The 23,804-nt window shown below is 43.9% G+C and overlaps 1 protein-coding gene across 6 annotated transcripts in view; it reads right to left on the bottom strand.

Moving 5' to 3' along the window:
* MGAT4D (MGAT4 family member D) overlaps positions 1 to 21,998 on the bottom strand; it is a 49,158-nt gene extending 27,160 nt beyond the window's left edge. For 2 of the 6 annotated variants that reach the window (XM_072788298.1, XM_072788301.1), the window contains exons 1-4: positions 21,862 to 21,998; positions 9,202 to 9,360; positions 6,727 to 6,864; positions 986 to 1,119 (exon numbers count right to left, since the gene is read on the bottom strand). In XM_072788298.1, coding sequence (XP_072644399.1) covers positions 986 to 1,119; positions 6,727 to 6,864; positions 9,202 to 9,360; positions 21,862 to 21,955 — 525 coding nt within the window. In that variant the 5' untranslated portion in view covers positions 21,956 to 21,998. Of the gene's footprint in view, positions 1 to 985; positions 1,120 to 6,726; positions 6,865 to 9,201; positions 9,361 to 21,335; positions 21,531 to 21,861 lie in introns of those variants that run through there. The other 4 variants (XM_072788300.1, XM_072788304.1, XM_072788303.1 and 1 more) reach the window with 4 other exon arrangements.
* Positions 21,999 to 23,804: the final 1,806 nt, after the last annotated feature.

Raw genomic sequence — 23,804 nt, 5'->3', positions numbered from 1 at the left:
CCCTATGACATAGATGATATTATTATCACTGTTTTGCAAAGAAAAAAAGTGAAGCATAGAAAAATTATGGAACTTGTTCAAGTTCACAAGCCAAAAAATGACTTTTGAACCAGCCAAGGCATTTGAACCTTGGCAATCCAGATCCAGTGTAAGTGTTCTCAACTACCGTACATTCCGTCAATTTTTTATTATTTTGGAATTCTTGCCTGATTATCTCCCTAGGATAACTTCCCAGAATTGAGGTTTCTGATATAAAGGATATACACATTTTAAATCTAATACAAGTTGCCAAACTCCTTCTCCAAAAGGCTTTATGATTTTAATATTTATACAGTGCTTTATATAAGCTTTCACATGGCGTTAGAAGATAGAAAATTTGAGTGCCATTAGACATAGATTTGAATCTGATGTATTAATTACTGGGCAACTTACTTTCTATAAGCTCCAGTTTCTTCACCTGTAAAATCAGGATAGCTACACCTACTTTACAAGGATGTAATGTGAGCCACAAATAATGTATATAAAAATTGTCTACAATCCTTCACACATAGAAAGGAGTTCCTCAATATTCATGACGGTTATTGTTACTTAAGTTAATATAAATTATCTCGGTTCATATACTTACCTTTTATTGGGCTGGCAAGTTTTATTACTCCAGCTTCAATTTTAATTTTAATGTTCTGTTTGTAAATATAAGTTCTGTATCATATAGTATGCAGGGCTCCTGGTAATATATTTAACAACATAATCTTATTTCTCCACATGGAACCACTATATTTTCTTTTTAGACTGATGTATTTAATTCCTTCTCAGTGGTGCCAAATTAGTACTGAATACATTGTCTGCTATCCAAAAAAGGCATCTATGAATTGCTTTTTTAAATTTAAGGAAAAAAATCCAAAACGATACAGTGATTACCATCAAGGAAGGGTATTTGGAGACCACAGGTTGGGCATGAGGAGAGCCACTTATTTTTCATACGTACATCTGCGACAGAGACAATCACCACAGAGTCCTTCTCTTCTGAAGGAGACATCCTGGAGACAACAGAATTCAGTGTTTGACTCAGGTAACTTTGATTCCCTCTGTTAACAGTGGAAATACCCAGTGCAAAAGAGACTGCAGACATAGGAGCATGGAATCATCATTTCAAGCCACAGAGAAAAAATATAATTCATCATTAATATCTATGCTTATTACTATGTTTGGGTTAATTCTTTGGTCATAAAGAGTGTCTGAAACTATATTATAAAAAGTACCCAACTACTATTAATTTTTATCACTAAGTTCATTTTCTGCTTGAGCAAATTCCAATTTGTAGTGGACTGTTAGTAAATGCATTCAGTAGACTCCAGGATGTTCTCATGTTGGAGGGTTTCAGTGTAGTGAAAAATAAAACTAACCACTCTCCATTTATTTTAGCTTTTACTTAACTTGGGTACAAAATGTCACACATTGGCAGATTCTCTACTTCTGTTCCTAAGGAGATGCTGGAGCTCAAAACAGAAAATACTATCATATATTTTCATCTGTGAAAAAAAATGCATGAAGTAATTTCCAAGTGATTTGATGGAATGAATCCATGATCCTAAGTTATTTTCATTGCTCAATATTGACTGGAACAATGGGAGAACAGATCTCATGTCATCCTATATAGATACTAAGATTATATCAGTAAAGTTTGCCCAAACTCAACACCAATCCTGGATGTATGAACTTGGGCAAGATACACAGCCTCTCCAGCCTCAATTTCCCCACCTTCAAGATGGGCATAAGAACTTCTAGAATGGCTAAGTAGGGAACTCAGAAATTCTTCTCCCTAAAAAAGCAATAATAAAAGTAGCAAAAATTTGTCAAAACAATCAGGGCTCTGGTATACAAGACTGAGAAGCATTTAAATGTAACAAAAAACTATTGAACTTCAGTGAGAACAGTAAGAATTAGTTATTTCCCTGATTACTATTGAGTTCGAACATATTTTCATATGTTTATTGGTCTTTGGACATTCTTTTGTGAAATCCTTGTTTAAGCTCTTACCTGTTTATTGAGTTGTCTGGATTTTTCTTATTTATTAATGCTCTTTATAGATTCTGAATACGAACGCTTTGTTAGTTACGTGTCTTACAAATATCTCCCACTCTGGGTTCCCTTTTCAATGTTTACCTCTTGATGAACAGAAATTCTTTGTCAGGGTACCTGGGTGGCTCAGTCGGTTAAGCACCTGCCTCCGGCTCAGATCATGATCTCTGGGTTGGGATGGAGCCCCACATGGGGCTCTCTGCTTAGTGGGGGAGTCTGCTTCTCCCTCTACCCCTCACCCCTGCTTGTGCTCTTTCTCTCTCTTGCTCACTCTCAAATAAATAAATAAAATCATTTTTAAAAAATTCTTAATTTGTTTAAAAGATTTTATTTATTTGATAGAGACACAGCACAAGCAGGGGGAAGGGGAAGCAGGAGAGGGAGAAGCAAGCTCCCCACTGAGCAAGGAGCCCAATGCAGGACTCAATCCCAGGACCCTGAACTCCTAACCTGAACTGAAGGCAGAGGCTTAACTGACTGAGCCACCGAGGCACCCCAAGAAATTCTTAATTTCAATAGAGTACAATTTATCCATCTCCTCCTTTACATAAAATTAGTGTTTTGATTCCTGTTGAGAAATCTGTATCTTCAGGTCATAACGACATTCTCTTGAATAGTGTCTGGATGCTTTATTGTTTGCCTTTTATTTATTTTATTTTATTTTATTTTATTTTATTTTATTTTTTATGATAGTCACACAGAGAGAGAGAGAGAGAGGCAGAGACACAAGCAGAGGGAGAAGCAGGCTCCATGCACTGGGAGCCCGATGTGGAATTCGATCCCGGGTCTCCAGGATCGCGCCCCAGGCCAAAGGCAGGCGCCAAACCCCTGCGCCACCCAAGGATCCCATTGTTTGCCTTTTATATTTAGATCTACAGTCCACCTGGAATTGATTTTTATGGATAGCGTGAGGCAGGAATCAAGTTTCAAACTTTGGGATCCACTCTAAAATGCAATTCCTAGGGCAGCCCGGGTGGCTCAGTGGTTTAGCGCCGCCTTCAGCCCAGGGTGTGATCCTGGAGACCTGGGATCGAGTCTCACATCAGGCTCCCTGCATGGAGCCTGCTGCTCCCTCTGCCTGTGTCTCTGCCTCCCTCTCTCTCTTTCAGGAATAAATAAATAAAATATTTTTTAAAAATAAATAAAATGCAATTCCTGAAGTGACTTCCAATGCCTTAGGGTAAGAAATGCTGTTTACAAACATTTACAAGGCTTTTAATGACCTAGTCCCGACCTACATTTTGTTTCAATTATTCTCTCTCTAAGTCAGTCTTACTTAGTATCTTTCAGCTTCTCAGATTGACCAAACAGGACTCTCTCATCTCTAGGCCTTTGCACACATCATCCCTTCTCTGCCTGGAACGCTCTTTTTCAGCTTCTTTGTGCTAATTCTATTATTCATTCTTTCTAAACTAGGTTGGGTGGACCAGCTGTATACTCTTAGTTCATCCACATAGCATTTATCATCTAATAAAAAAAAATGTTATTAGAAAACATAATAATTGGAATAAATTTGGGGTGAATAAGCGAATGGCCAAGTCCCTTTATTATTTGGCCTCTGCCCCATGTTATACTGCTAATAACTTCTAGCCCCAATTGTGCACACATGCCACACTTTTTGCCTGGGTCCTCTTGCTGTTAGACCTTTCCTATTTCTTTTCCTCTACCTGGATGAACATCCTCTACTTTTTTCCACTATCCATCACCCGCTTTTTTCCCTACTTAGTCTATTCCAATTCTGTTCACCTAAGTCATGAAGGTTGACTCAGGTGAACAGCACTTCGTCCAGAAAGTCTTCCCTAATTCTGCAAGTATGGATTACTTGTTCCACCTCGTATTTCCCTTGTCACAGCACTGGTCACTTTACACTGTAACTGCTTTCTCACGTGTCTGTAGGAGGATGAAGGCCACGGCTTATCCATTGCTCTTCCCCAAGGCCTAGGACCTGAGAGAAGCTGGTTACTTGAGGACATGGAGGACTGCACAAAGAAGTTGCCAACTGAGCTGAAAAGTCCTATTGAGTAAGGGACTTACATGACAAGTTAATCGTGGTTGATAGGAGGTGGTGTGTTCATTGAACGCATGTGCTATTGCTTGGCTTATTCATAGGGATTGTAAGGGTTCTAGGGTTGCTGAAATGGAGAGGAAATGGCAAAAATTGAGATTTGAAAGATAAAATCTACTGTGCACACTCCATGTTAAGGAGCTAACTTCATCCTATATGCACTGAGGATCTTCTAAAGGATTTTAAGCAAGAGTTGAGCATGACGTTACACATTTTAGTACAAGCTCTGAGGAGGGTATGAAGAACGGATTAACCGTAGTCAATTTACAAGTCTATTTCAATACACTGGGGAAGAAATGAAAGCTCAAAAAGAAGTTACAAGAGGGTAGAGAGAAGAAATTGAGATATACTCAGAATCTAAAATAAAGAAGCCTGATGACAGCTTCCCCAGGAGGCCTTGCTACAGGCTTCAGTGCTTTTACAAGTGTTTTATGTCTTATGGTCTTTTAGTTACTAAGAAAAAGAATCTCCATTTAAATGGCCTTTGGTAATGAAGGTTTATATGCAAGCTGGTCCTCCCAAGAACCTATGAAAATCCACCAAAGGGGCCTCAAAAGGAGGATCAATATATACAGCATGGTTGGAAATCAAGAAATAGTTGGGGAATTAGAAAATTATTCAGGATTTAACACAGTTCTGCTAACTAGGTTACCTCAACACCCCAAACCCCCATACAAAGAGTTCTGTTCTTCCCAATTATAAACACCTCTCCCTCCATCCTTTCTGACATGGGCTTCTGCTTATCTTTGCTGATGTTTACTTAAGGCTATGCTTATTCTTAGTATCTAGTATTTTATAGTTTCTATGTACTGGGTTTTTTTCCCCCTATGTCTTTCATCGCCTCCTCCTGTTCCCTATAACCTTTGTGTAGCACACACTTTCTCATACATTCACACACATATGCATGTCTACGTACATACACGTGCCACATTCAAAATACTCTGAAGAGGGAATCTGACACAGTTAAAGTCCCTAGTGTGATCTCAAGATGTACCCTGGTATCTCTAAACCTCAATTTTCTTAGGCATAAAATAGAGATAATTGAAGGTCCTGCTGTATTGTGTTGTGAGGGTCAAATGAGACAATGAAAGAAAACATTTAAAAAAAGAAAACACAGTAACTCAGTATACAGAACACAGTGAGAATTCAGATGTTAAACAATGCCACATGGCACCCCTGTCCCAACACAGTGGGCTTGGCAGAGGCACGTGCTATGGAACAACACTCCTTATTCTCAAGGAACTACCTACATCAGTCAGAGGTCAGTAAGACTTTTCTGTAAAGGACCAGATAGTAAACATTTTTGTCTTTTGGGCCATACAGTCTCTGCTGCAACTACTCAGCTCTGCTGTGGTGTGGGAACAGTCACAGAGAAGTAACAATGAGCACTGACTAGAGTTCAACAAAATCTTATTGTAAAAGAGCAGATTTGGCTTGGGGGCTGTAGTTTGCTGCCACTGGCCTAGAGTGACTCACGCATTAGAATAAATAAGGCTTGTGAGAATGGCAAGCATTCTGAGACTTCCCTAATATCCCTGTTTCTAACTTAAATGCTTTGTCTCTTCTTTCATACCTGCTGGAGTCAAATTCATTATTTAAGGATTAGCTCAAAATCACCTCTTCTGTAAAGCTTTTGCTGACCTTGGTCCCCAGAAAGATGAGGAAATAAGAAGACAACCGGGTAAAAATGAGTTTATCAAAACCAAGGAGACAAGAGTTGCCAGGTACTCAGCAGATGCTTAATATAAGCCAAATGCATATGTGACTTAAAATGACTTCTTTTCAAAACATCTGTATTAAAATTGAATTCGAATTTAAGTCTCTAAATATTTATTGAACTATTTTTTTCCTGTCAGGTCAGTACTGATTTCTGGCAGTCCAAAAATTAATGCCACAGAGGCTGGAGATCTATATATCAGAGTATTATATTAATGGGTTACATTTTAAAGCCTAAAATCATGCATAATAATAATTAGAGAAACGTTCAAAAAAACTTAAGGGGCGCCTGGAGGGCTCAGTTGGTGGAGCATTCAACTTTTGATCTCAGGATTGTGAGTTAGAGCCCCACGCTGGGCATGGAGCCTACTTAAACAAACAAATGTGGTTTATGTATACAGTAGAATATTATTCAGCCATTAGAAATGACAAACACCCACCATTTGCTTCGACGTGGATGGAACTGGAGGGCATGATGCTGAGTGAAATAAGTCAATCGGAGAAGAACAAACATTATATGGTCTCATTCATTTGGGGAATATAAAAAATAGTGACAGGGAATAAGGGGGAAAGGAGAAAAAAATGAGTGGGAAATATCAGAAAGGGAGACAGAACGTGAGAGACTCCTGACTCTGGGAAACGAACTAGGGGTGGCGGAAGGGGAGGAGGGTGGGGGGTGGGGGTGACTTGGTGACGGGCACTGAGGGGGGCACTTGATGGGATGAGCACTGGGTGTTATGCTATATGTTGGCAAATTGAACACCAATAAAAAATAAATTTATTAAAAAACAAACGACACAACTTAAAAGCATGTCCTCAAAGATCAAAATATCTATATTTGATTTTCTAATTCTAAGTTTGCTTACCGCCTGTTCTCTTTTTGCCAAAGATTACATCAGGATAAATCCTGCCTACTTTCCTTAGATGAGGAAAAAAGAACTTTAGGATTTCAAACGTATCAGACACGGTTTCATTCTTACCCAATGTATTCACTTTCTTCTCAACTAAAAGAGAGAAAAAAAATAGTGTTTCTAAGTTCATGGCCATAGGGATTTTTCTCTCTTTGGCACAATGTTTCACAATGAGATGAACAGGTTTAGTATTCAATATATAATAGAAATACAACTAAATGTGAATTACTAAAATCATACTGCTACAAAATATAGCTCAGATCTTATTCATACTTATTTAAAACATCATAGTTAAGTCTAGCACTAGGAGCTACCTAACCAGAGACTAATAGAACTGTCAGTTCCAAATGAAGTATACTGAAACACAGTATAAATGATCTGCTCTGCTCTTTTGATTAATAGCACACTAAAGTTTGTATCTCTAACAACTTTGTTACGTAGCTCAACATTTAATAACTCCACGTGTACCATTCATTTGAATATACCTCTACAATTTTGAAAAAGAACAAAATTAGAAGACTCACACCCCATTTATTTAATTCATAATACATAACACAACAATCCAGACAGTGTGGTCAGTGTGGTATTACATTTAAAAAAGATACACAGACCAATGGAACAGAACAGAGAATCCATAAATATAGCCACACAGCTACTGTTAATTGATTTTTGGAAAAGGTGCAAAGGCAATTCAATGCAGAAAGGACAGCTTTTTTGAGAAATGGTACTAGAATACTTGGCCACTCACTTGAGAAAGATTGAATCTTGACCTGTACTTCACACCGTTTATAAAAACCAACTCATAAAAAAAAAAAAAAAAAAAAGTGCAGCCGGAGTGGCTCAATGGTTTAGCACCTGTTTTTGGCCCAGGGTGTGATCCTGGAGACCCAGGATCGAGTCCCACATTGGGCTCCCTGCATGGAACCTGCTTCTCCTTCTGCCTGTGTCTCTGACTCTCTCTGTGTCTCTCATGAATAAATAAATAAAATCTTTTTTAAAAAAATCAACTCAAACGTTTCATAGACTCGGGGATCCCTGGGTGGCTTAGCGGTTTGGCCCCTGCCTTCGGCCCAGGGCGTGATCCTGGAGTCCCAGGATCAAGTCCCACATCGGGCTCCCTGCATGGAGCCTGCTTCTCCCTCTGCCTGTGTCTGTCTCTCTTTCTCACATCTCTGTGTTTCTCATGAATAAATAAATAAAATCTTAAAAAAAATTAAAAAAAAAAAAGAACGTTTCATAGACTCAAATGTAAAACCTAAAACTATAAAATTAAAAACAAACACATAAAATCTTCATGAACCCATGGAACCTAGAGTGCTCTTAAAGATAACACCAAAAACACAATGTATAGAAAGAAAAATTGATAAACTAGACTTCACAATTAAAAATGTTTGCTTTCTGAGGGACACCATAAGGGGAATGAAAAGACTAGCCACAGACTGGGAGAAAACATTTCCAAATCACATATCCATCCAATATGTATTCAAGATATATATACATATATATGAAAATTCTCTTCATACAAAAAACCTGTACATGAATGTTTATAGCAACATGTACTTGTAATTGCCAAAAAAAAAGTCCTTCAATTCGTAAAAGGATAAACTATCCACTGTACACCCATACAATGAAATGTTACTCAGTAATAGAAAGACAACAAAAAAATTGGTCACATAACAACTTCGATGAATCTTTGCTAAGTGAAAGAATCAGTCTCCAAGCTTTACACACCATATGATTCCATCTGTATGGCATCTGGGAAAGGGAAAACTGTAAGAACAGAGAACCGATTGGTGGTTGCAAGGGATTAAGAGTGAGGACTACATGACTACAAAAGGGGCGACAGAGATAGGACTTGCTATGCTAGAGAAACAGGAGCCACTGCAGGATGATGCACAGGACAGTGAGGCTTCGCTTTGGCTACGGTGGAACCAGATAGGGGAGGACAAGTCTGGAGAAAGAGAGAGAAAACAGAGAAGTATGTTAGCAGTGATTCAGATGAAGAATGAAGGCTGCCTGACTAGAGTAGCAGAGACGGTGATGGGAAAACGTGGACAGATTTGTGAGATACACAGATCGAGAATCAACAGGATTCTTATTGGCTGAAATGGAACTATGCAAGAGGAGGGAGGGGGAGTCAGGGTGACCCACAGGGTTCTGGCTGCATCTATGGGATGGGTCACGATGGTGGTGCAATTCATACAGGAAACATAGGAAGACCATTTCCGAGCTACAGAGGAGAGGAAGTTTATTAGTGTTATCTCTTACCTGATGTTTGTATCTCTCACGATAAAAGAACAAGTACTAATTTAGTTATATTTGTTGGGAAGAAGTGTCCTAAAATCAGAAAGTGCAAAATCTAAATTCCCAAACACAAAGCACAAAACCAACAAACAAACCAACACACATAAAAACAAAAGCAACACAAACCTAAGTTTACTGACGTATTTTTTCTCTGTGTCATTTCGTACTTTATTTTACTCAAGGCTTTGATCAGCTCTTGGCGATTTCTTTCAGTCTTGTTTTTTAAAAGTAGCATTTTTTCCTTAAACTCCAAAATATGGTTTCTACAATTAATTAATTGATTACCTGCAAAGAAAACATACGTGTATATATTTATTATGTAGCAAGAGTATCACACAATTTTCTATAATATACAACAAAAAAAGTAAAATCTATGCTTCAATGTAGCTACACATAAAACTATATATGTGCATATACACGTACATGGCTTATATATAAATATAAATGTATGACACACAAAAGAGTCTAGAGAAAGAGTGAGCTGTTAATATCGTACTCTCTGGAAGGCGGCATTATTCTAAATGGTTTTTGCTTTATTACTTTGTGCTTTTTCTATTTTCCAAATTTCCATTTTGTGCACATATAAGATTCCTAATTAGAGGGAAAAAAATCAATGGAACCCCAAAATTCACTTTTAAGAATTGATCTGAAGAAAATAACCAGAAATATATACACAGATTTGGCTCTCGGGATGTCTAACACAGGCAGCATTATTTATCATTGTAAGAAAATCAGAAACAACCTAAATGCTGGATGGTGGAAATAGGCTAAATAAATTACAGGATATCCTTTTTAAAAGTTACAGCGGATCTGGTGTTAAATCATGTATAACTGAAACCCAGTTTCACCACTTCGTGTTTGTGTGACTTTGGACAAGCTATTTAAAATTCATTAGCCTCTGTTCCTTCATGTATAAATGGATATACAGAAATCCTTGCCCGAGTTGGGAAGAAATGATATGATAATGCACGTAAGCCACATGGCAGACCACATAAAAAAAATGCTTTGACAAATGTCTGATAAATATTATTTATCAGTGGGCTACTTTTTATTCATTTAGCAATGAAGATGGTCCTTCTCGGAGAACGAAAGGAAAGATTTCCCCATGAAGGAAATACAGGTACAATAAAGCAGCATTTCAAGCCCTGGCTTCTAGAGACAGTTTCAATGCACGTAGGGCACTGGGTCCCCCCAAGAGGGGATCCCCTGGGCGAGGATCAGGGCAGGAAGTCAGAGGAGGATCTGGAGGCCAGGCTGCCTGAGGAGACCCTGCAGGGAGTGGGGGTCGGGCAGTCCAGGGAAGCAAGGGCAGGGGTTCTATTTGGAGCACTGCTGGGAAAGCAAGGAGGCATTCAAAAACATGGTCACTACACACCTAGAGGCTATGCAGTATTTCAGGGACAACACGGAGAAATTCAGAGGTTAAAAGAGGAACCTGGTTCTGCTGATCTTTTTTTTTATATATATAAATTTATTTTTGTATTGGTGTTAAATTTGCCAACATATAGAATAACACCCAGTGCTCATCCTATCAAGTGCCCCCCTCAGTGACTGTCACCCAGTCACCCCCACCACTTGCCCACCTCCCCTTCCCCCACCCCTAGTTTGTTTTCCAGAGTTAGGAGTCTCTCGTGTTGTCTCCCTTTCTGATATTTCCCACTCATTTTTTCTCCTTTCCCCTTTATTCCCTGTCACTATTTTTTATATTCCCCAAATGAATGAGACCATATAATGTTTGTCCTTCTCCAATTATTTCACTCTCTGCTGATCTTTTTGATAAGCTATGATAAAGAGGTGGAACATGACCCTAGTACACCTGTGTTTCTCAGAGCTTTCTTCTAAAAAAAAAAAAAAAAAACCTAAAGACGGTATATTTGAATAAAAGGGATATGGGTGGAGGCATAACTTGAAATAGCCCTCCACAGTCATGAAATTTCTGTGAAGTTTCTTTACAATGTTTGCAGATTTTGTAGCCCCATTCTACAGTACATATTTGTTTCATTTTGGTTTTTGGTTAATTGATTTTCATTTACTTATTTTCTAATTGAGGTACAGTTGATGTAGAACATTAGTTTCAGGGGTGCCACGTAATGCCTTTGATATTTGTCTATACTGCGAAATGATCACCACAATTAGCCTAGCTAAAATGTATTTGATATAAGATAACAGAATCATCTCCTGCCCTCCTCCCAGTTTTTTTCCAGGTGATTTTATATATTTGGAATAGCATCACTGGCTGTCATGGGAAGAAGCATTTCAATTGAGAAACACAGCTCAAGACTATGAGGCGCAACATGTGTTTTAGAAAGATCCTTCTGGTGGCCATATAGAACATTCAGGAAGGCCAAACCAAAGTCAGAGAAACCACCAGTTAGGAACCTGTAGTGATAGTAGTTTCCTGTGACAGATGATAAAAGAATAAAGCAGGGCAGAAAGGATTAGGAAATAGGAGATAATGTGAACAATATCTAAGAGCTTTTATTGGGAAGACTTTGAACTGACTGAGAGAGAGGAGACTAGGATCCCTGCTAGGTTTCTACACGACTAGAGATTTCTTCCGTCTGAACCGGGAAAACAGGAAAAGGAGCAGTGCTGTTGCTTATTAGGCATCTCAATATGTGGCAAACATGTGGCTATAGGACTCTGAAGTTCGAGGGAGAGATAGGGCTGGTGCTACAGATTTGAGAGCAAAAGTGAGATTCACTTATAAAATGGAGCAAGAAAATGTAGGGATAAAAACTGTCCCAGTCTCATCTCCTGCTGTGTCCTTCCTCCCTGCCTTGGCTCACGCCAGCCTTAGCCTCCAGCAGAGGGTTCAGCGTTTGAGATCCAGCAGGGTGCCTAAGTGTCTGGTTCCCAGGGGTCTTGAATCCCTGGCCATGGGCAGACTTGGCCCCTCTGGACAGCGCTGTACACCCACCCATCTTGCTGGTTCCATTCACCTTTCAGATAAGCCAGCTTGGAACAAAACTTGTGTCTTCCCTGAGCTACCTTACTGAAGATAGAAAGCAACTAATAAACTGTAATATCCTAATATTTTTCTGCCAAGCCTCAATGGATCATCCATCCCAAGCTACAACAGAGTAAAGTAAACCTGCTGCTTTACTGCCCTCTAACAAGACGTTCTGGCTCCCCCCCTTGGGTTGGAGGGAGTTCCACTGCTCCGCTCCTCCCTTGGTGGCCTCCCTCCATCTCTAGGGTCTGTCATAACACCCTCCATCTCCAGATATGTGTCACTGACTGTCTCGAATGCAACAATTTCGTATTATATGGAGTGTCCTGCCAATGGGGGCTCCCATTAATGGGGTACACACACAAACAAGTAGATTTGGGTTTTAATGGAGTTGGGCTTGCTGAAACAGGGCAGTGGAGCTTTAGAGAAAGACCCAACTGGCTGGCTAATCATTACAGAGAATTCCATAATTATAAAGGATCCCCGCCCTCTCTCGCAGTGAGTGTTGTGCACCATCCATACACAAGTCCTCAGCTTGTTAGGATACAGCCAGCAGAACCCAAGACTCTGCATCTGTGGTCTTCACTAGTGAGTGGGTGGTGGCACAAGATATATGGTTTCCTCTCTCAATCCACCTCCAGGGAAAGGCCAGACAAGAGTGAAAAGGCACTGCTACATCCAAGCCACAGTGTAATCTATACATATAAATCACTCTGTAAGGAAAAGATGGAGGAACTTGCTACTTTGAACTAATTTCTTCTCAGCAGCCTCGTGAAGGCCTCCTAATTTGGGCCCTAGAATCAGTCCAGCTAAAGCAACAACAGGTTGGTCTCCAGGACCTATCAATGTACCGGTTGGCAATTTGTGTTGGTCATCACCTCCCTCACAGTGCAATACTAGGAATTTTGCATATTCTCTGCAGATGGAAAGACATGGCCATAGCAGAGAGATCACCAACCATTTGTTCTTCATAGACAAGGGGATGTCAAGAATAAAGGCAATTTTTGGTTTGTTCCCGAAATGCTATGAAGGAGTATTCAGAATTTATTTACAATTCCAAGCAAAGCCCGAGTTTTTCTTTGAAAAGGGGTGCTCTTCTCAGGAGCTCTACATCTCCCTAGCCAGAACAGTTGCCTGGCCACTCAATTCATTCCCTCATTCAACAATTATTTATTAAACTTAATACTGCTACATGTTCTGGGGATATGACAATGCACAAAACAGAAGGAACTCCTGGCCCCCTTGGAATGTACCTCCTACTGGATGGAAAAAAATAAATAAATAAATAAATAAATAACTGAATTATACGTTTTAATAGAAGATGGTAAGTACAAGAAAATACAATAGGGAAAAAAGGATACAGAGTGTTGATGGTGCAGGGAGGTTTTAACTGTAAACAGGGCGATCAGAAGAATCGCGAAAAGCGAAAGAAGGAATGCTGCAGGTAACCTGATGTAGAGAAAAGAGCACGTGCAAAAGCCCGGAGACAGGAGCGTGCCCATTATCTCCAGAAACAGCATGGAGACCAGTGTAGCTGAAGCAAAATGAGTGACAGGAGGAGTAGTAGGTGATGAAATTACAAAGCCCCCTTTGTAAGGACTTGAGCTTTTACTTTAAGCAAAGTGGGGAGCCAGTGAAGTCCATAAGCGCAGTCACATAATCCGACTTATCAGAACAGGATCTTTCTATCTGCTGTGTGAAAAACAGAGTTGGGGAAACTAAGTCGGGGATCAGGAAGCAGATGTCTGTGGCTTAGAAAAGATTGTTGGTGGCATAAGTGGTGAGGCATCGTTTAATTCTGGATATAGTTTGAAGATAAAGAGGATAGGATTTGCTGACAATGAATGTAGGCAAAAGAGACAATGTGAGCAACTAGAAGAAAGGAATAACCATTTACTAAGGTGGAGAAGATGAAGGAAACAAGTTTTGGTGTGAATGTTAGAAGTAGAGTTTGAGACATATTAAATTTGAGATGCTTAACACACATCTCAGTAGGCAGGCAGCCCCATGTGTGAGTCCGGCAGGAGGATGGGCCTGGCCTGGCCATAGACATTCGGAGAGACCTGTCTGTGTTTAGATGCAGATCACTAGCAGAATGAGGATGAGTAGAGGAGAGACCAGGCCCAAGGGCTAAATCCTGGGGCACCCCATGTTCTAAGTTGAACAAGTGAGAGGAAGTCAGTAACAAAGCTAAGACGAATTAGCCGGTGAGGCAGGAGGAAACTCAGACCCGTGTGTCAAGTCCTGGAAACCAAGTGAGAAAAATGGATCCAGGAGATGAAAGGCATCAACTCTCAAGGGCTGTTGAAGAGGACAAGGAGGATGAGGGCAGGGTGTGGACGTGAGATGGCAACATGCAGTCCCCGGTGGCCTTGATGACAGTGGGTCCGTGGAGCAGTGAAGTGAAAGCCTAGCTGGAGAGGGTTCAGGAGAAAGCTGGAGGACAGGGCTTAGAGACAGGACATGGGTACACCTTTTTTTTTTTTTTTTCTTTTTTTAAGAGGCAGAGAGAGAATTCCAAGCAGGCTCCACATCCAGCACAGAGCTGGATGCTTGTTTCAATCTCATGACCCCGAGACCATGACCTGAGCTGAAACCAAGAGTCAGATGCTTAACTGACTGAGTCACCTAGGGTTCCAAGTGATTTTTAAACTGAATTGTGCTTTAATCAAAAGAACTGCAATGATCCCAGATAAATCTCGGAGATTTATAAAATAGCTAACTATTTGAAGATGTGGACAAACTTTAGAAGCAGACACAGCTTAACCAGTATAGCCAGCCCTATGTTATTGGGGCTCCTAGGGTAATATTCTCCTGCAAATTGAATCCTGTATTTGAAGCTGATAAATCACGGCTGATGTAACACATCTAAGTTTCCACAGTGTTAAGTCAGTTCCTGAGGGATCAATTTGGTAACATGAAAAGAGTTTTCTCTAGAGGAAGTAGTATTTGCAGAAACAACCATGCAAAAAACTTAAAGGATATATTCCCTAGTCTTAGATCTGCTTTTTATATATTTTTACTTAATGATTCTATTCAATAATATTCTATTTAAGATATTTACATCACTTGCATATTCACTCAGGTATTTCATGAGGGTGAAATGTTATAAAACTATGTTGCAAAGATTTGAAATAAACAATAATTTGTTGTTTTGAGTTAACTGTGGTGAAATTGTGAAAACAAATACCAGTCCATGTGTGTGATGGGCCAATGTAACTTCTGCCCATAAGAAAGGGGTCAAGTGAGGTCCTAAGTGTCGCTTTACTTCTCACAGCAAGAGTCCAAGGCACTACTATCCAGCAGAAATAAAATGTAAGGCACATTCGTAATTTTAAATTTTCTAGTAGCCACATTTCAAAAAGGTAAAAAAGGCAAAGTAATTGTAAAGAATGTATTTAATGTAATTCAATATATCTGAAATGGCTTAACATGTAACCAACATAGAAAATAACTAAGGGAATAGTTTACATTATTTTTGTACTATGTCTGCTAAGTCTTGTGTATATTTTATACATCTTAATTCACATGCTCAATTTTAATAGTAACAGTGAAATGCAGTCTTACCAAAACAATAAAATTTTGCTTAGTGGAGAAATATTTTGCACTGCTTCAGTCTTTAAATCAGTCAAAATAAAAGAAAATTTAAAATTCATTTTCTCTGTTGTACTAAGTATATTTCAGCACTGGACAGTCACCTAGATAGGGGACAGCAGGTTCTTGGCACCAGCTGAGTCCGTCAGAAATGTAGCATCTCTTGGGATGCCTGAGTGGCTTAATCTGTTAAGTGTCGACTCTTGATTTCAACTCAGGTCATCATGATCGAGGGTTGAGATCCAGCCCCTTGTTGGGTTCCACACTGAGCATAGCGCCTGCTTGAGATTCTCTCTCTCCCCCCCTCTGCTCCTCCCCCCACTTGCTTGCTTGGTTGCCCATGTGCTTTATCTCTTTCTCTCCCTCAAAAAAAAAGGGGGGGGGAGGGGAGAAGGACAGAAATACAGTATCTCAGGCCTTACCCCAGACCTACTCTAATAAGATTCACAGGTGATTGGTATACATGTTAAGCACTGTTATAGATCTCTTTAATTGTTTTATCTCTCTCGTCATTGGCTTTACCCTAGTTCAGGTCATTACTGCCTCTAGCTGCACTATTATAACTGCCTCTTAATTAGTCTCTCACCTCCAACCCACAATTAATCTTCTGGAAACACTGCTCAAAGATTTTTTTTTTTATTTTTTATTTTTTTGCTCAAAGACTTTAAATGGTTCCCTGAATGCTCACTGAATTAAGTCCAAACTCCTTGCCTTAGTATACAAGATCCTGTCCGACATGGCCATGACCAGACTCTTCCACCCTATTTTATTCACTAAGCCTCTCCAGCAATGAGAAGCATCCCAGGGTGCTTTCTGCTATTTGAAACTTAGCGTGTGTTATTCCCTGAGCTACGTGACAGGTAAACAAACACGGATAAAGTCAGGTTCCTGCTCTAAGTTACCTGACGACAGATGGAGAAAGGAGCATGTATTTAAACAACCAATTAATGTAATTGTGAAAATGGAGTTATCCTCAAGTGCCACAGGCAAAGAGAGGCAGAGATGCTTAACTAGTAAGGACTGAGGAGTGACGGAGGGGTGGGGAAGGGAGGAAACGTTTCAGAGAAGAGGGAATATTTGAGAACTTGAAGAGTGTACAGAATGTTGCCATATAGCGAAGGGCATTTCAAACTAAGACAATAACATAAATGTGTAAGTTTGAAATGCTTTGGTGTACTCAGGGGAAAGCAAGTATTTACTGGGGGGTGGGGGGGGTGTAAAAAGAAAGAGGAATGAACGGCATGAAGTATTGGCAGACCACTTCAAATTTATTCTTCATTTATTTGTACCCATTTGTTCCAAAGAACCACTATTTGGGGAGGTGATTGATGAAGCTAACAAGGTGAAATATATTTTGGATTTCTCCACTCCACGCATGCTCTGCAATAATCAAATCACACTACGAACCATGCCCTCTGAACGCCCTTTGAGTGGTCCCTCATTAGGTTTTATGATGAAATATTTCAGACATCGCAAAGCATATATAAGCTAGTTTGAAAGACGATAACAAGTACGAACATCCATGTACCCACTACTACCTTAGTCTTAAATATTCCATCTATTTCCTTCCAAGATCATGTTCCCCTTCCTCCTCACTCTCAGGTAAGCAGAAGTCTGAATTTTGTATTAATCATCCATTGCTTTTCTCTCAAGTTTTACCACTTGTGCAAGCTGACTCACATTTGTTTCTAGCTATTAATAAATAAAGTAATACTTGTATGTATTCTTCTGTACTTGCTTCTTTTGCTTAACTTACATTTTGGCAACCCTTCCATACGGGTAAGTCAACTCTAGGCCATTCATTTCCACTCCTGTTAATTGTTCCACTGAACAACACATTTAGCTCTTCTACTGTTTTGATGAACAACTATAAAAGTGCTACCAAGAATCTTCCAGGTCAATACGTTCAAGAGTTTGCCTTGGATATATCTGGTGATAGGGATGTTATTTTAAATAGTGAACAATCTACATGGCATGGGGTATTGATCGGTGACAAGAGGAACTGGCCATGAACCACCGGGTAAGGCTGCATACCCGTTTCAGTCTTGACTTGCAGGAGAATTGCTAGGACACAGGAAATGCACATCACATAATGAAAATGATTGAGCATCTACTCCCCACTGGCAAGAGGAGTGTGTGCAAATTCCTGCACTTCCATATCCTTACCAAATGTCTTATCTCTTAAATTAAAAAAATCTGAATGGTATGAGATGCTATTTGCATTTCTTTGATTGCTAATAAAGTTCCTCCCTGTTTACTCAGCATTTATGTTGCACTTGGCCTTGGAGTCTATTTTGCTGATATTAATATAGCCCTACCAACTTCCTTTTTGGTTCAGGTTGCTGGTATATACTTCTTCATCCATCTTCGAACATTTCTCTATCTTTATTTTTTTTTAAGATTTTATTTATTTATTCATGAGAGACATGGAAAGAGAGAGAGGCAGAGACACAGGCAGAGGGAGAAGCAGGCTCCATGCAGGAAGCCCGACACGGGACCCGATCCCGGGTCTGCAGGATCACCCTGCCCATTTCTCTATCTTTAAAATTTAAATGTATCTCTTGTAAATATCATCAAGTTTGGTTTTGTTTTTATATCCAGCCAAAATTCTTCTTTTTGAAGCATTAACTATAATGAGTGATATTGTTATGCATTATTTTACTATCATTTTAATAGATTAGAGATTTCAGTGTGAACCTTGACTTATTACAGTCTAATACAAATTCTCACATTCTCACTTTTCAACAGTGCTACAAGTTTAGTACCATTTAACTACATTTACCCCTCTTTTATTTTATCTTATAATTGTTATACGTTGTTGTTGTAGATATGTTTTTTGTTATATTTTTTATTTTTTTAATTTTTTTGTAGCTATGTTTTAAATTCCACAAGACATTTCCATTATTGTCTAGAATGGCTCACACTTGCATCCTGGACTCTGCTGACTCAGAGCTACACCTGCTATTGAAAGAATAATAGTTCATGATAATAGAATATATATAACTTCTTTATCCATTCATCCATTGAAGAACACTTAGGTTGCTTCTGTAGCTTGGCTATCACAAATAATGCTGCAATAAACATGGGAGTACAGATACCTTTTCAAGCTAGTGTTTTCATTTTCTTATATAAATGCCCAAAAATGGAATTGCTGGGTTAGATGAGCAGTAGCATCTTTAATTTTTTGAGGAATCTCTATGCTGTTTTCCAGTGGCTGCACCAATTTACATGCCCACCAAGTGTGAAGGATTTTTTTCTCCACATCCTCACCAACACTCCCTTATTTCTTCTCTTTTTAAAAATAGCCATTCTAGGGCAGCCTGGGTGGCTCAGCGGTTTGGCGCCGCCTGCAGCCTGGGGTGTGATCCTGGAGACCCGGGATGGGGTCCCACGTCGGGCTTCCTGAGTGGAGCCTGCTTCTCCCTCTGTGTCTCTGCGCTTCTCTCTCTCTGTGTCTCTATGAATGAATAAATAAAATCTTAAAAAAAAAATAGCCATTCTAGGGCAGCCCGGGTGGCTCAGCAGTTTAGTGCCGCCATCAGCCCAGGGCCTGATCCTGGAGACCCAGGATCAAGTCCCACGTTGGGCTCCCTGCATGGGGCCTGCTTCTCCCTCTGCCTGTGTCTCTGCCTCTCTCTCTCTGTGTTTCTCATGAATAAATAAATAAAATCTTTTTAAAAAAATGAAATAAAAATAGCCATTCTAAGAGGTAATGAGGTGATATCTCCTTGGGTTTTGATTTGTGGTTCCCTGATGATTAGTGGTGTTGACCATGTTTCCATGTATATGGCTTCCTATTACTCAGAATAAAAGTCATAGTTCTCACTATGGTCTCCATAATCTTACCGTCTACACTTCTTGCTCACGTTAGAGCCTTAGCTGTTTCTCAGACATATCAAGCTGATCACACTATAGGCCCTTTGCACCTGCTTTTCTCATTGCCTGGAAAACTCTTCCCCCACATATCCACACAACAGTCTCCCCTACTTCATTCACTCAGGAATAAGCATTAATATGACTTTCCTTAACCACCCTATCTAAAACAGCACTTTCTCTCCCCTGTCAATATCTGACATCATAGAGCAGTATCATTCCTGTTTGTTGTTTTCTTCCCTTAATGAGAATATAAACTCCTTGAAAGTGGGGGCTTAAAAATATTTTGTACAAAAAAAAATATTTTGTTGCCTAGTTCCTACAACATGAGGAAGTATTTGTTGAATTCATTAATTCACTCATTTATTCAACCATTCATCAAATACTTAACATACCTATTATACACCAGGCATTTTTCCTGATGCTGGGTACACAGCAGTGAACAAAACAGGTAAAGACAGAAAAAAAAATTCTTCTCTTCATGGAGTTTACATATTTATTGAGCAAATTAATGAACTGTTAATACTATGAGCATAGAGAAACAAACAAAAGGTTATATGCACATAAAAACTTAAAAGGGGAAAGAATAAAGCACTAGGTTGTGACCAACTTTTTTTTTTATATATATAAGTAGACTCCATGCCCAGCATAGAGCCCAGTGTGTGGCTTGAACCCACTACCCTGAAATCAAACCCGACCTGAGATCAAGAGCTGGACATTTAACCAACAGAGCCACCCAGGCACTCCCTGGCTATCTTTATAATGAATATTCCCAAGTTTCATCGATAAGAATTACAACTGTGGATTAAATTTTAAAAACCATTGGGATTATCTTTGGTGTCTTATAAAAATTGCTGCTTCCAAAAAAAAAAAAAAATTGCTGCTTCCAAAACTAAATAAAGTCTGTTTTCTTTTGTTGACATAAGAACATCTCAGGATTGGTTTTGTACTAGGACTGATTTTGTAACTGTTTTAGAGCTAGGTTACACAGAAACATAAACATAAAACACGAGAAACCTGTTTCATCTGCTCTTCTAAGAGTGGTGCATTTTCAAAAATAGTAGCTCATATTCTGAATCTTAACATATGAATGATGGGAATAGAAGTGCCTTGAGGGACTAAACTTCTTTCTCTGGGTCATAATACAAAGTTCACAGTTTATAACATGTAACAAATATTAGCTATATTAAAATGCCTTCTAAGGTTACCAATGGAAACTGCCTTCCAAAATTACTCTAAGAGGGAGTTTATACTTTACTTTCTAATTACAAGTAACGATTTATTTTTTGTTATAAAAGTGCTAATTGTTCACGGTCCTAAAATACATAAAAACGCATTGGGATAATGTTCCTTATGGAAAACGAAGAAGAGGAAAAGTGTATTAAATGATCAGATATCAATAGTACAAATCAGATAAGTCAATATGCATTCCCAAACCTTTGAAACAAACGGAGTAGAATGTCGATATTATGTATGCAAGACAAAATTTAGTATTAATTAAGAGGACGAAAGCCACTTCCAAACTTGATCCTTGACACTACCACCAAGGTTGCTTTGTTGAACCCTGGGTCATATATGTGTTTAATTAGAATGAAAATGTGGCCTAAAACAGCCTAGTGGCAATCTCAAAAGGCCGTGGCTTAATAGACTTATGGGATTCCTGAGCTCAAATTCAAAATCCAAGTACTTGGACCCTAAAACGTTACAGCTGAGGTTGGGAAAGTAGAGCTGGAAGCAAAAAAAAAAAAAAAAAAGGAAATCTAGTTAAATTTGAATTTGAGAGACAATACATGTTGTAATATAAATACATCTTTGTGCCACCTTTACCCTAAAAGCTTACTCACGGTTTCTCTAAAGTTCAAACGTCCCCGGCAAGCTCTACTTTTCTCTGCTAAACCGGGAACCCTCAGAACACAGGGAAGTCAGGCCTGGGGTGCTCCAGGGGAGCGGGTCGCGGCCCCACGCGCTGCGCCAACGCGCCCCCAGCTCGGCCGTGCGGGCCGCGCCCAAGCCACGCGGGGGCCACGCGGGGGCCAGGCGGGGCCCTGCCACGGCTCGGTACGCCCGTGGGGCACGGAGGGGGCCCGGCCTCGCCAGCCGAGCTCGGGCCGGACCGTCACGTGGCTGCAAACGACGGCAGGCGACGGCCCGGCACGCGCTCCGGGGGCCCCGCGCGGCACAGCCCCGGGGTGGGGGGGGCGAGCTCCTGGGGCGCCCGTTACGGCCCAACCGCCCGCCCGGCCACGGCGTGGGCGCTGCCTCTGGCCCCTCCACGAGCGCGGGCGACGGCGCCGGCCCCCGCCCCTGCGCCCCTGCCCGGAGCCCCGGGAGGCGGCCGGGGGAGGGGGGGGCGTCCCGCGGCTTACTGGTCTGGGTCAGCCTGGAGATGCAGAAGCAGGAGAAGCTGAAGAGCATGACGGCGGCCAGCGCGACCAGCACGTTCCCGCGCTTGGGCCTCATGCAGTCGCCTGCTGCGCGCAGCCCCCAGCGCCGCGACCCCACGCGACCCCCAGCGCCCCCAGCAGGCAGCCCGCCACCAGCGCGCGCCGCGCCTGCGCCCCCGCGCCCCCGCGCCCCCGCACGCGCGCCCCGACCCCTGTGCCCCTACACGCGCCCCCGCACCCCGCCCCCTGCGCCCCCGCACGCGCGCCCCGACCCCTGTGCCCCTACACGCGCCCCCCGCACCCCGCCCCCTGCGCCCCTGCACGCGCGCCCCGGACCGCGTCCCCCGCGGCCCCGCACGCGCGCCCCGGACCCGCCCCCTGCGCCCCGACCCCGCCCCCTGCGCCCCTGCACGCGCGCCCCGGAGCCCGAACCCTGCGCCCCCGCACGGGCGCCCCGGACCCCGCCCCCTGCGCCCCTGCACGCGCGCCCCGACCCCGCCCCCTGCGCCCCTGCACGCGCGCCCCGGAGCCCGACCCCTGCGCCCCCGCACGGGCGCCCCGGACCCCGCCCCCTGCGCCCCTGCACGCGTGCCCCGACCCCGCCCCCTGCTCCCCTGCACGCGCGCCCCGGAGCCCGACCCCTGCGCCCCCGCACGGGCGCCCCGGACCCCGCTCCCTGCGCCCCTGCACGCGTGCCCCGACCCCGCCCCCTGCGCCCCTGCACGCGCGCCCCGGAGCCCGAACCCTGCGCCCCTGCACGCGCGCCCCGACCCCGACCCCTGCGCTCCTGCGCGCGCGCCCCGGAGCCCGACCCCTGCTCCCCCGCACGGGCGCCCCGGACCCCGCCCCCTGCGCCCCTGCACGCGCGCCCCGACCCCGCCCTCACCGACCCTGCACGGTCGCCCCGGACCGCGTCCCCCGCGGCCCCGCACGCGCGCCCCGAACCCAACCCCCTGCGCCCCGACCCCGCCCCCTGCGCCCCTGCACGTGCGCCCCGGAGCCCGACCCCTGCGCCCCCGCACGGGCGCCCCGGACCCCGCCCCCTGCGCCCCTGCACGCGCGCCCCGGACCGCGTCCCCCGCGGCCCCGCACGCGCGCCCCGGACCCGCCCCCTGCGCCCCGACCCCGCCCCCTGCGCCCCTGCACGCGCGCCCCGGAGCCCGACCCCTGCGCCCCCGCACGGGCGCCCCGGACCCCGCCCCCTGCGCCCCTGCACGCGCGCCCCGGACCGCGTCCCCCGCGGCCCCGCACGCGCGCCCCGGACCCGCCCCCTGCGCCCCGACCCCGCCCCCTGCGCCCCTGCACGCGCGCCCCGACCCCGCCCCCTGCGCCCCTGCACGCGCGCCCCGGAGCCCGACCCCTGCGCCCCCGCACGGGCGCCCCGGACCCCGCCCCCTGCGCCCCTGCACGCGCGCCCCGGACCGCGTCCCCCGCGGCCCCGCACGCGCGCCCCGGACCCGCCCCCTGCGCCCCGACCCCGCCCCCTGCGCCCCTGCACGCGCGCCCCGACCCCGCCCCCTGCGCCCCTGCACGCGCGCCCCGGAGCCCGACCCCTGCGCCCCCGCACGGGCGCCCCGGACCCCGCCCCCTGCGCCCCTGCACGCGCGCCCCGGACCGCGTCCCCCGCGGCCCCGCACGCGCGCCCCGGACCCGCCCCCTGCGCCCCGACCCCGCCCCCTGCGCCCCTGCACGCGCGCCCCGGAGCCCGACCCCTGCGCCCCCGCACGGACGCCCCGGACCCCGCCCCCTGCGCCCCTGCACGCGCGCCCCGCCCCCGCCCCCTGCGCCCCTGCACGCGCGCCCTGGAGCCCGACCCCTGCGCCCCCGCACGCGCGCCCCGGACACCGCCCCCTGCACGCGCGCCCCCGATCCCCGGCTCCCACGCCCCGGCCCCCGCGTGGCCCCCGTCTCTTGGGGCCCGCATC

This window comes from Canis lupus, chromosome 20, assembly GCF_048164855.1.
Source record: "Canis lupus baileyi chromosome 20, mCanLup2.hap1, whole genome shotgun sequence".
Classification (NCBI taxonomy): Eukaryota; Metazoa; Chordata; class Mammalia; order Carnivora; family Canidae; genus Canis; species Canis lupus.
The sequence above is the reverse complement of the archived record's forward strand: the minus strand, read 5'-3'. Positions and strand labels throughout refer to the sequence as shown.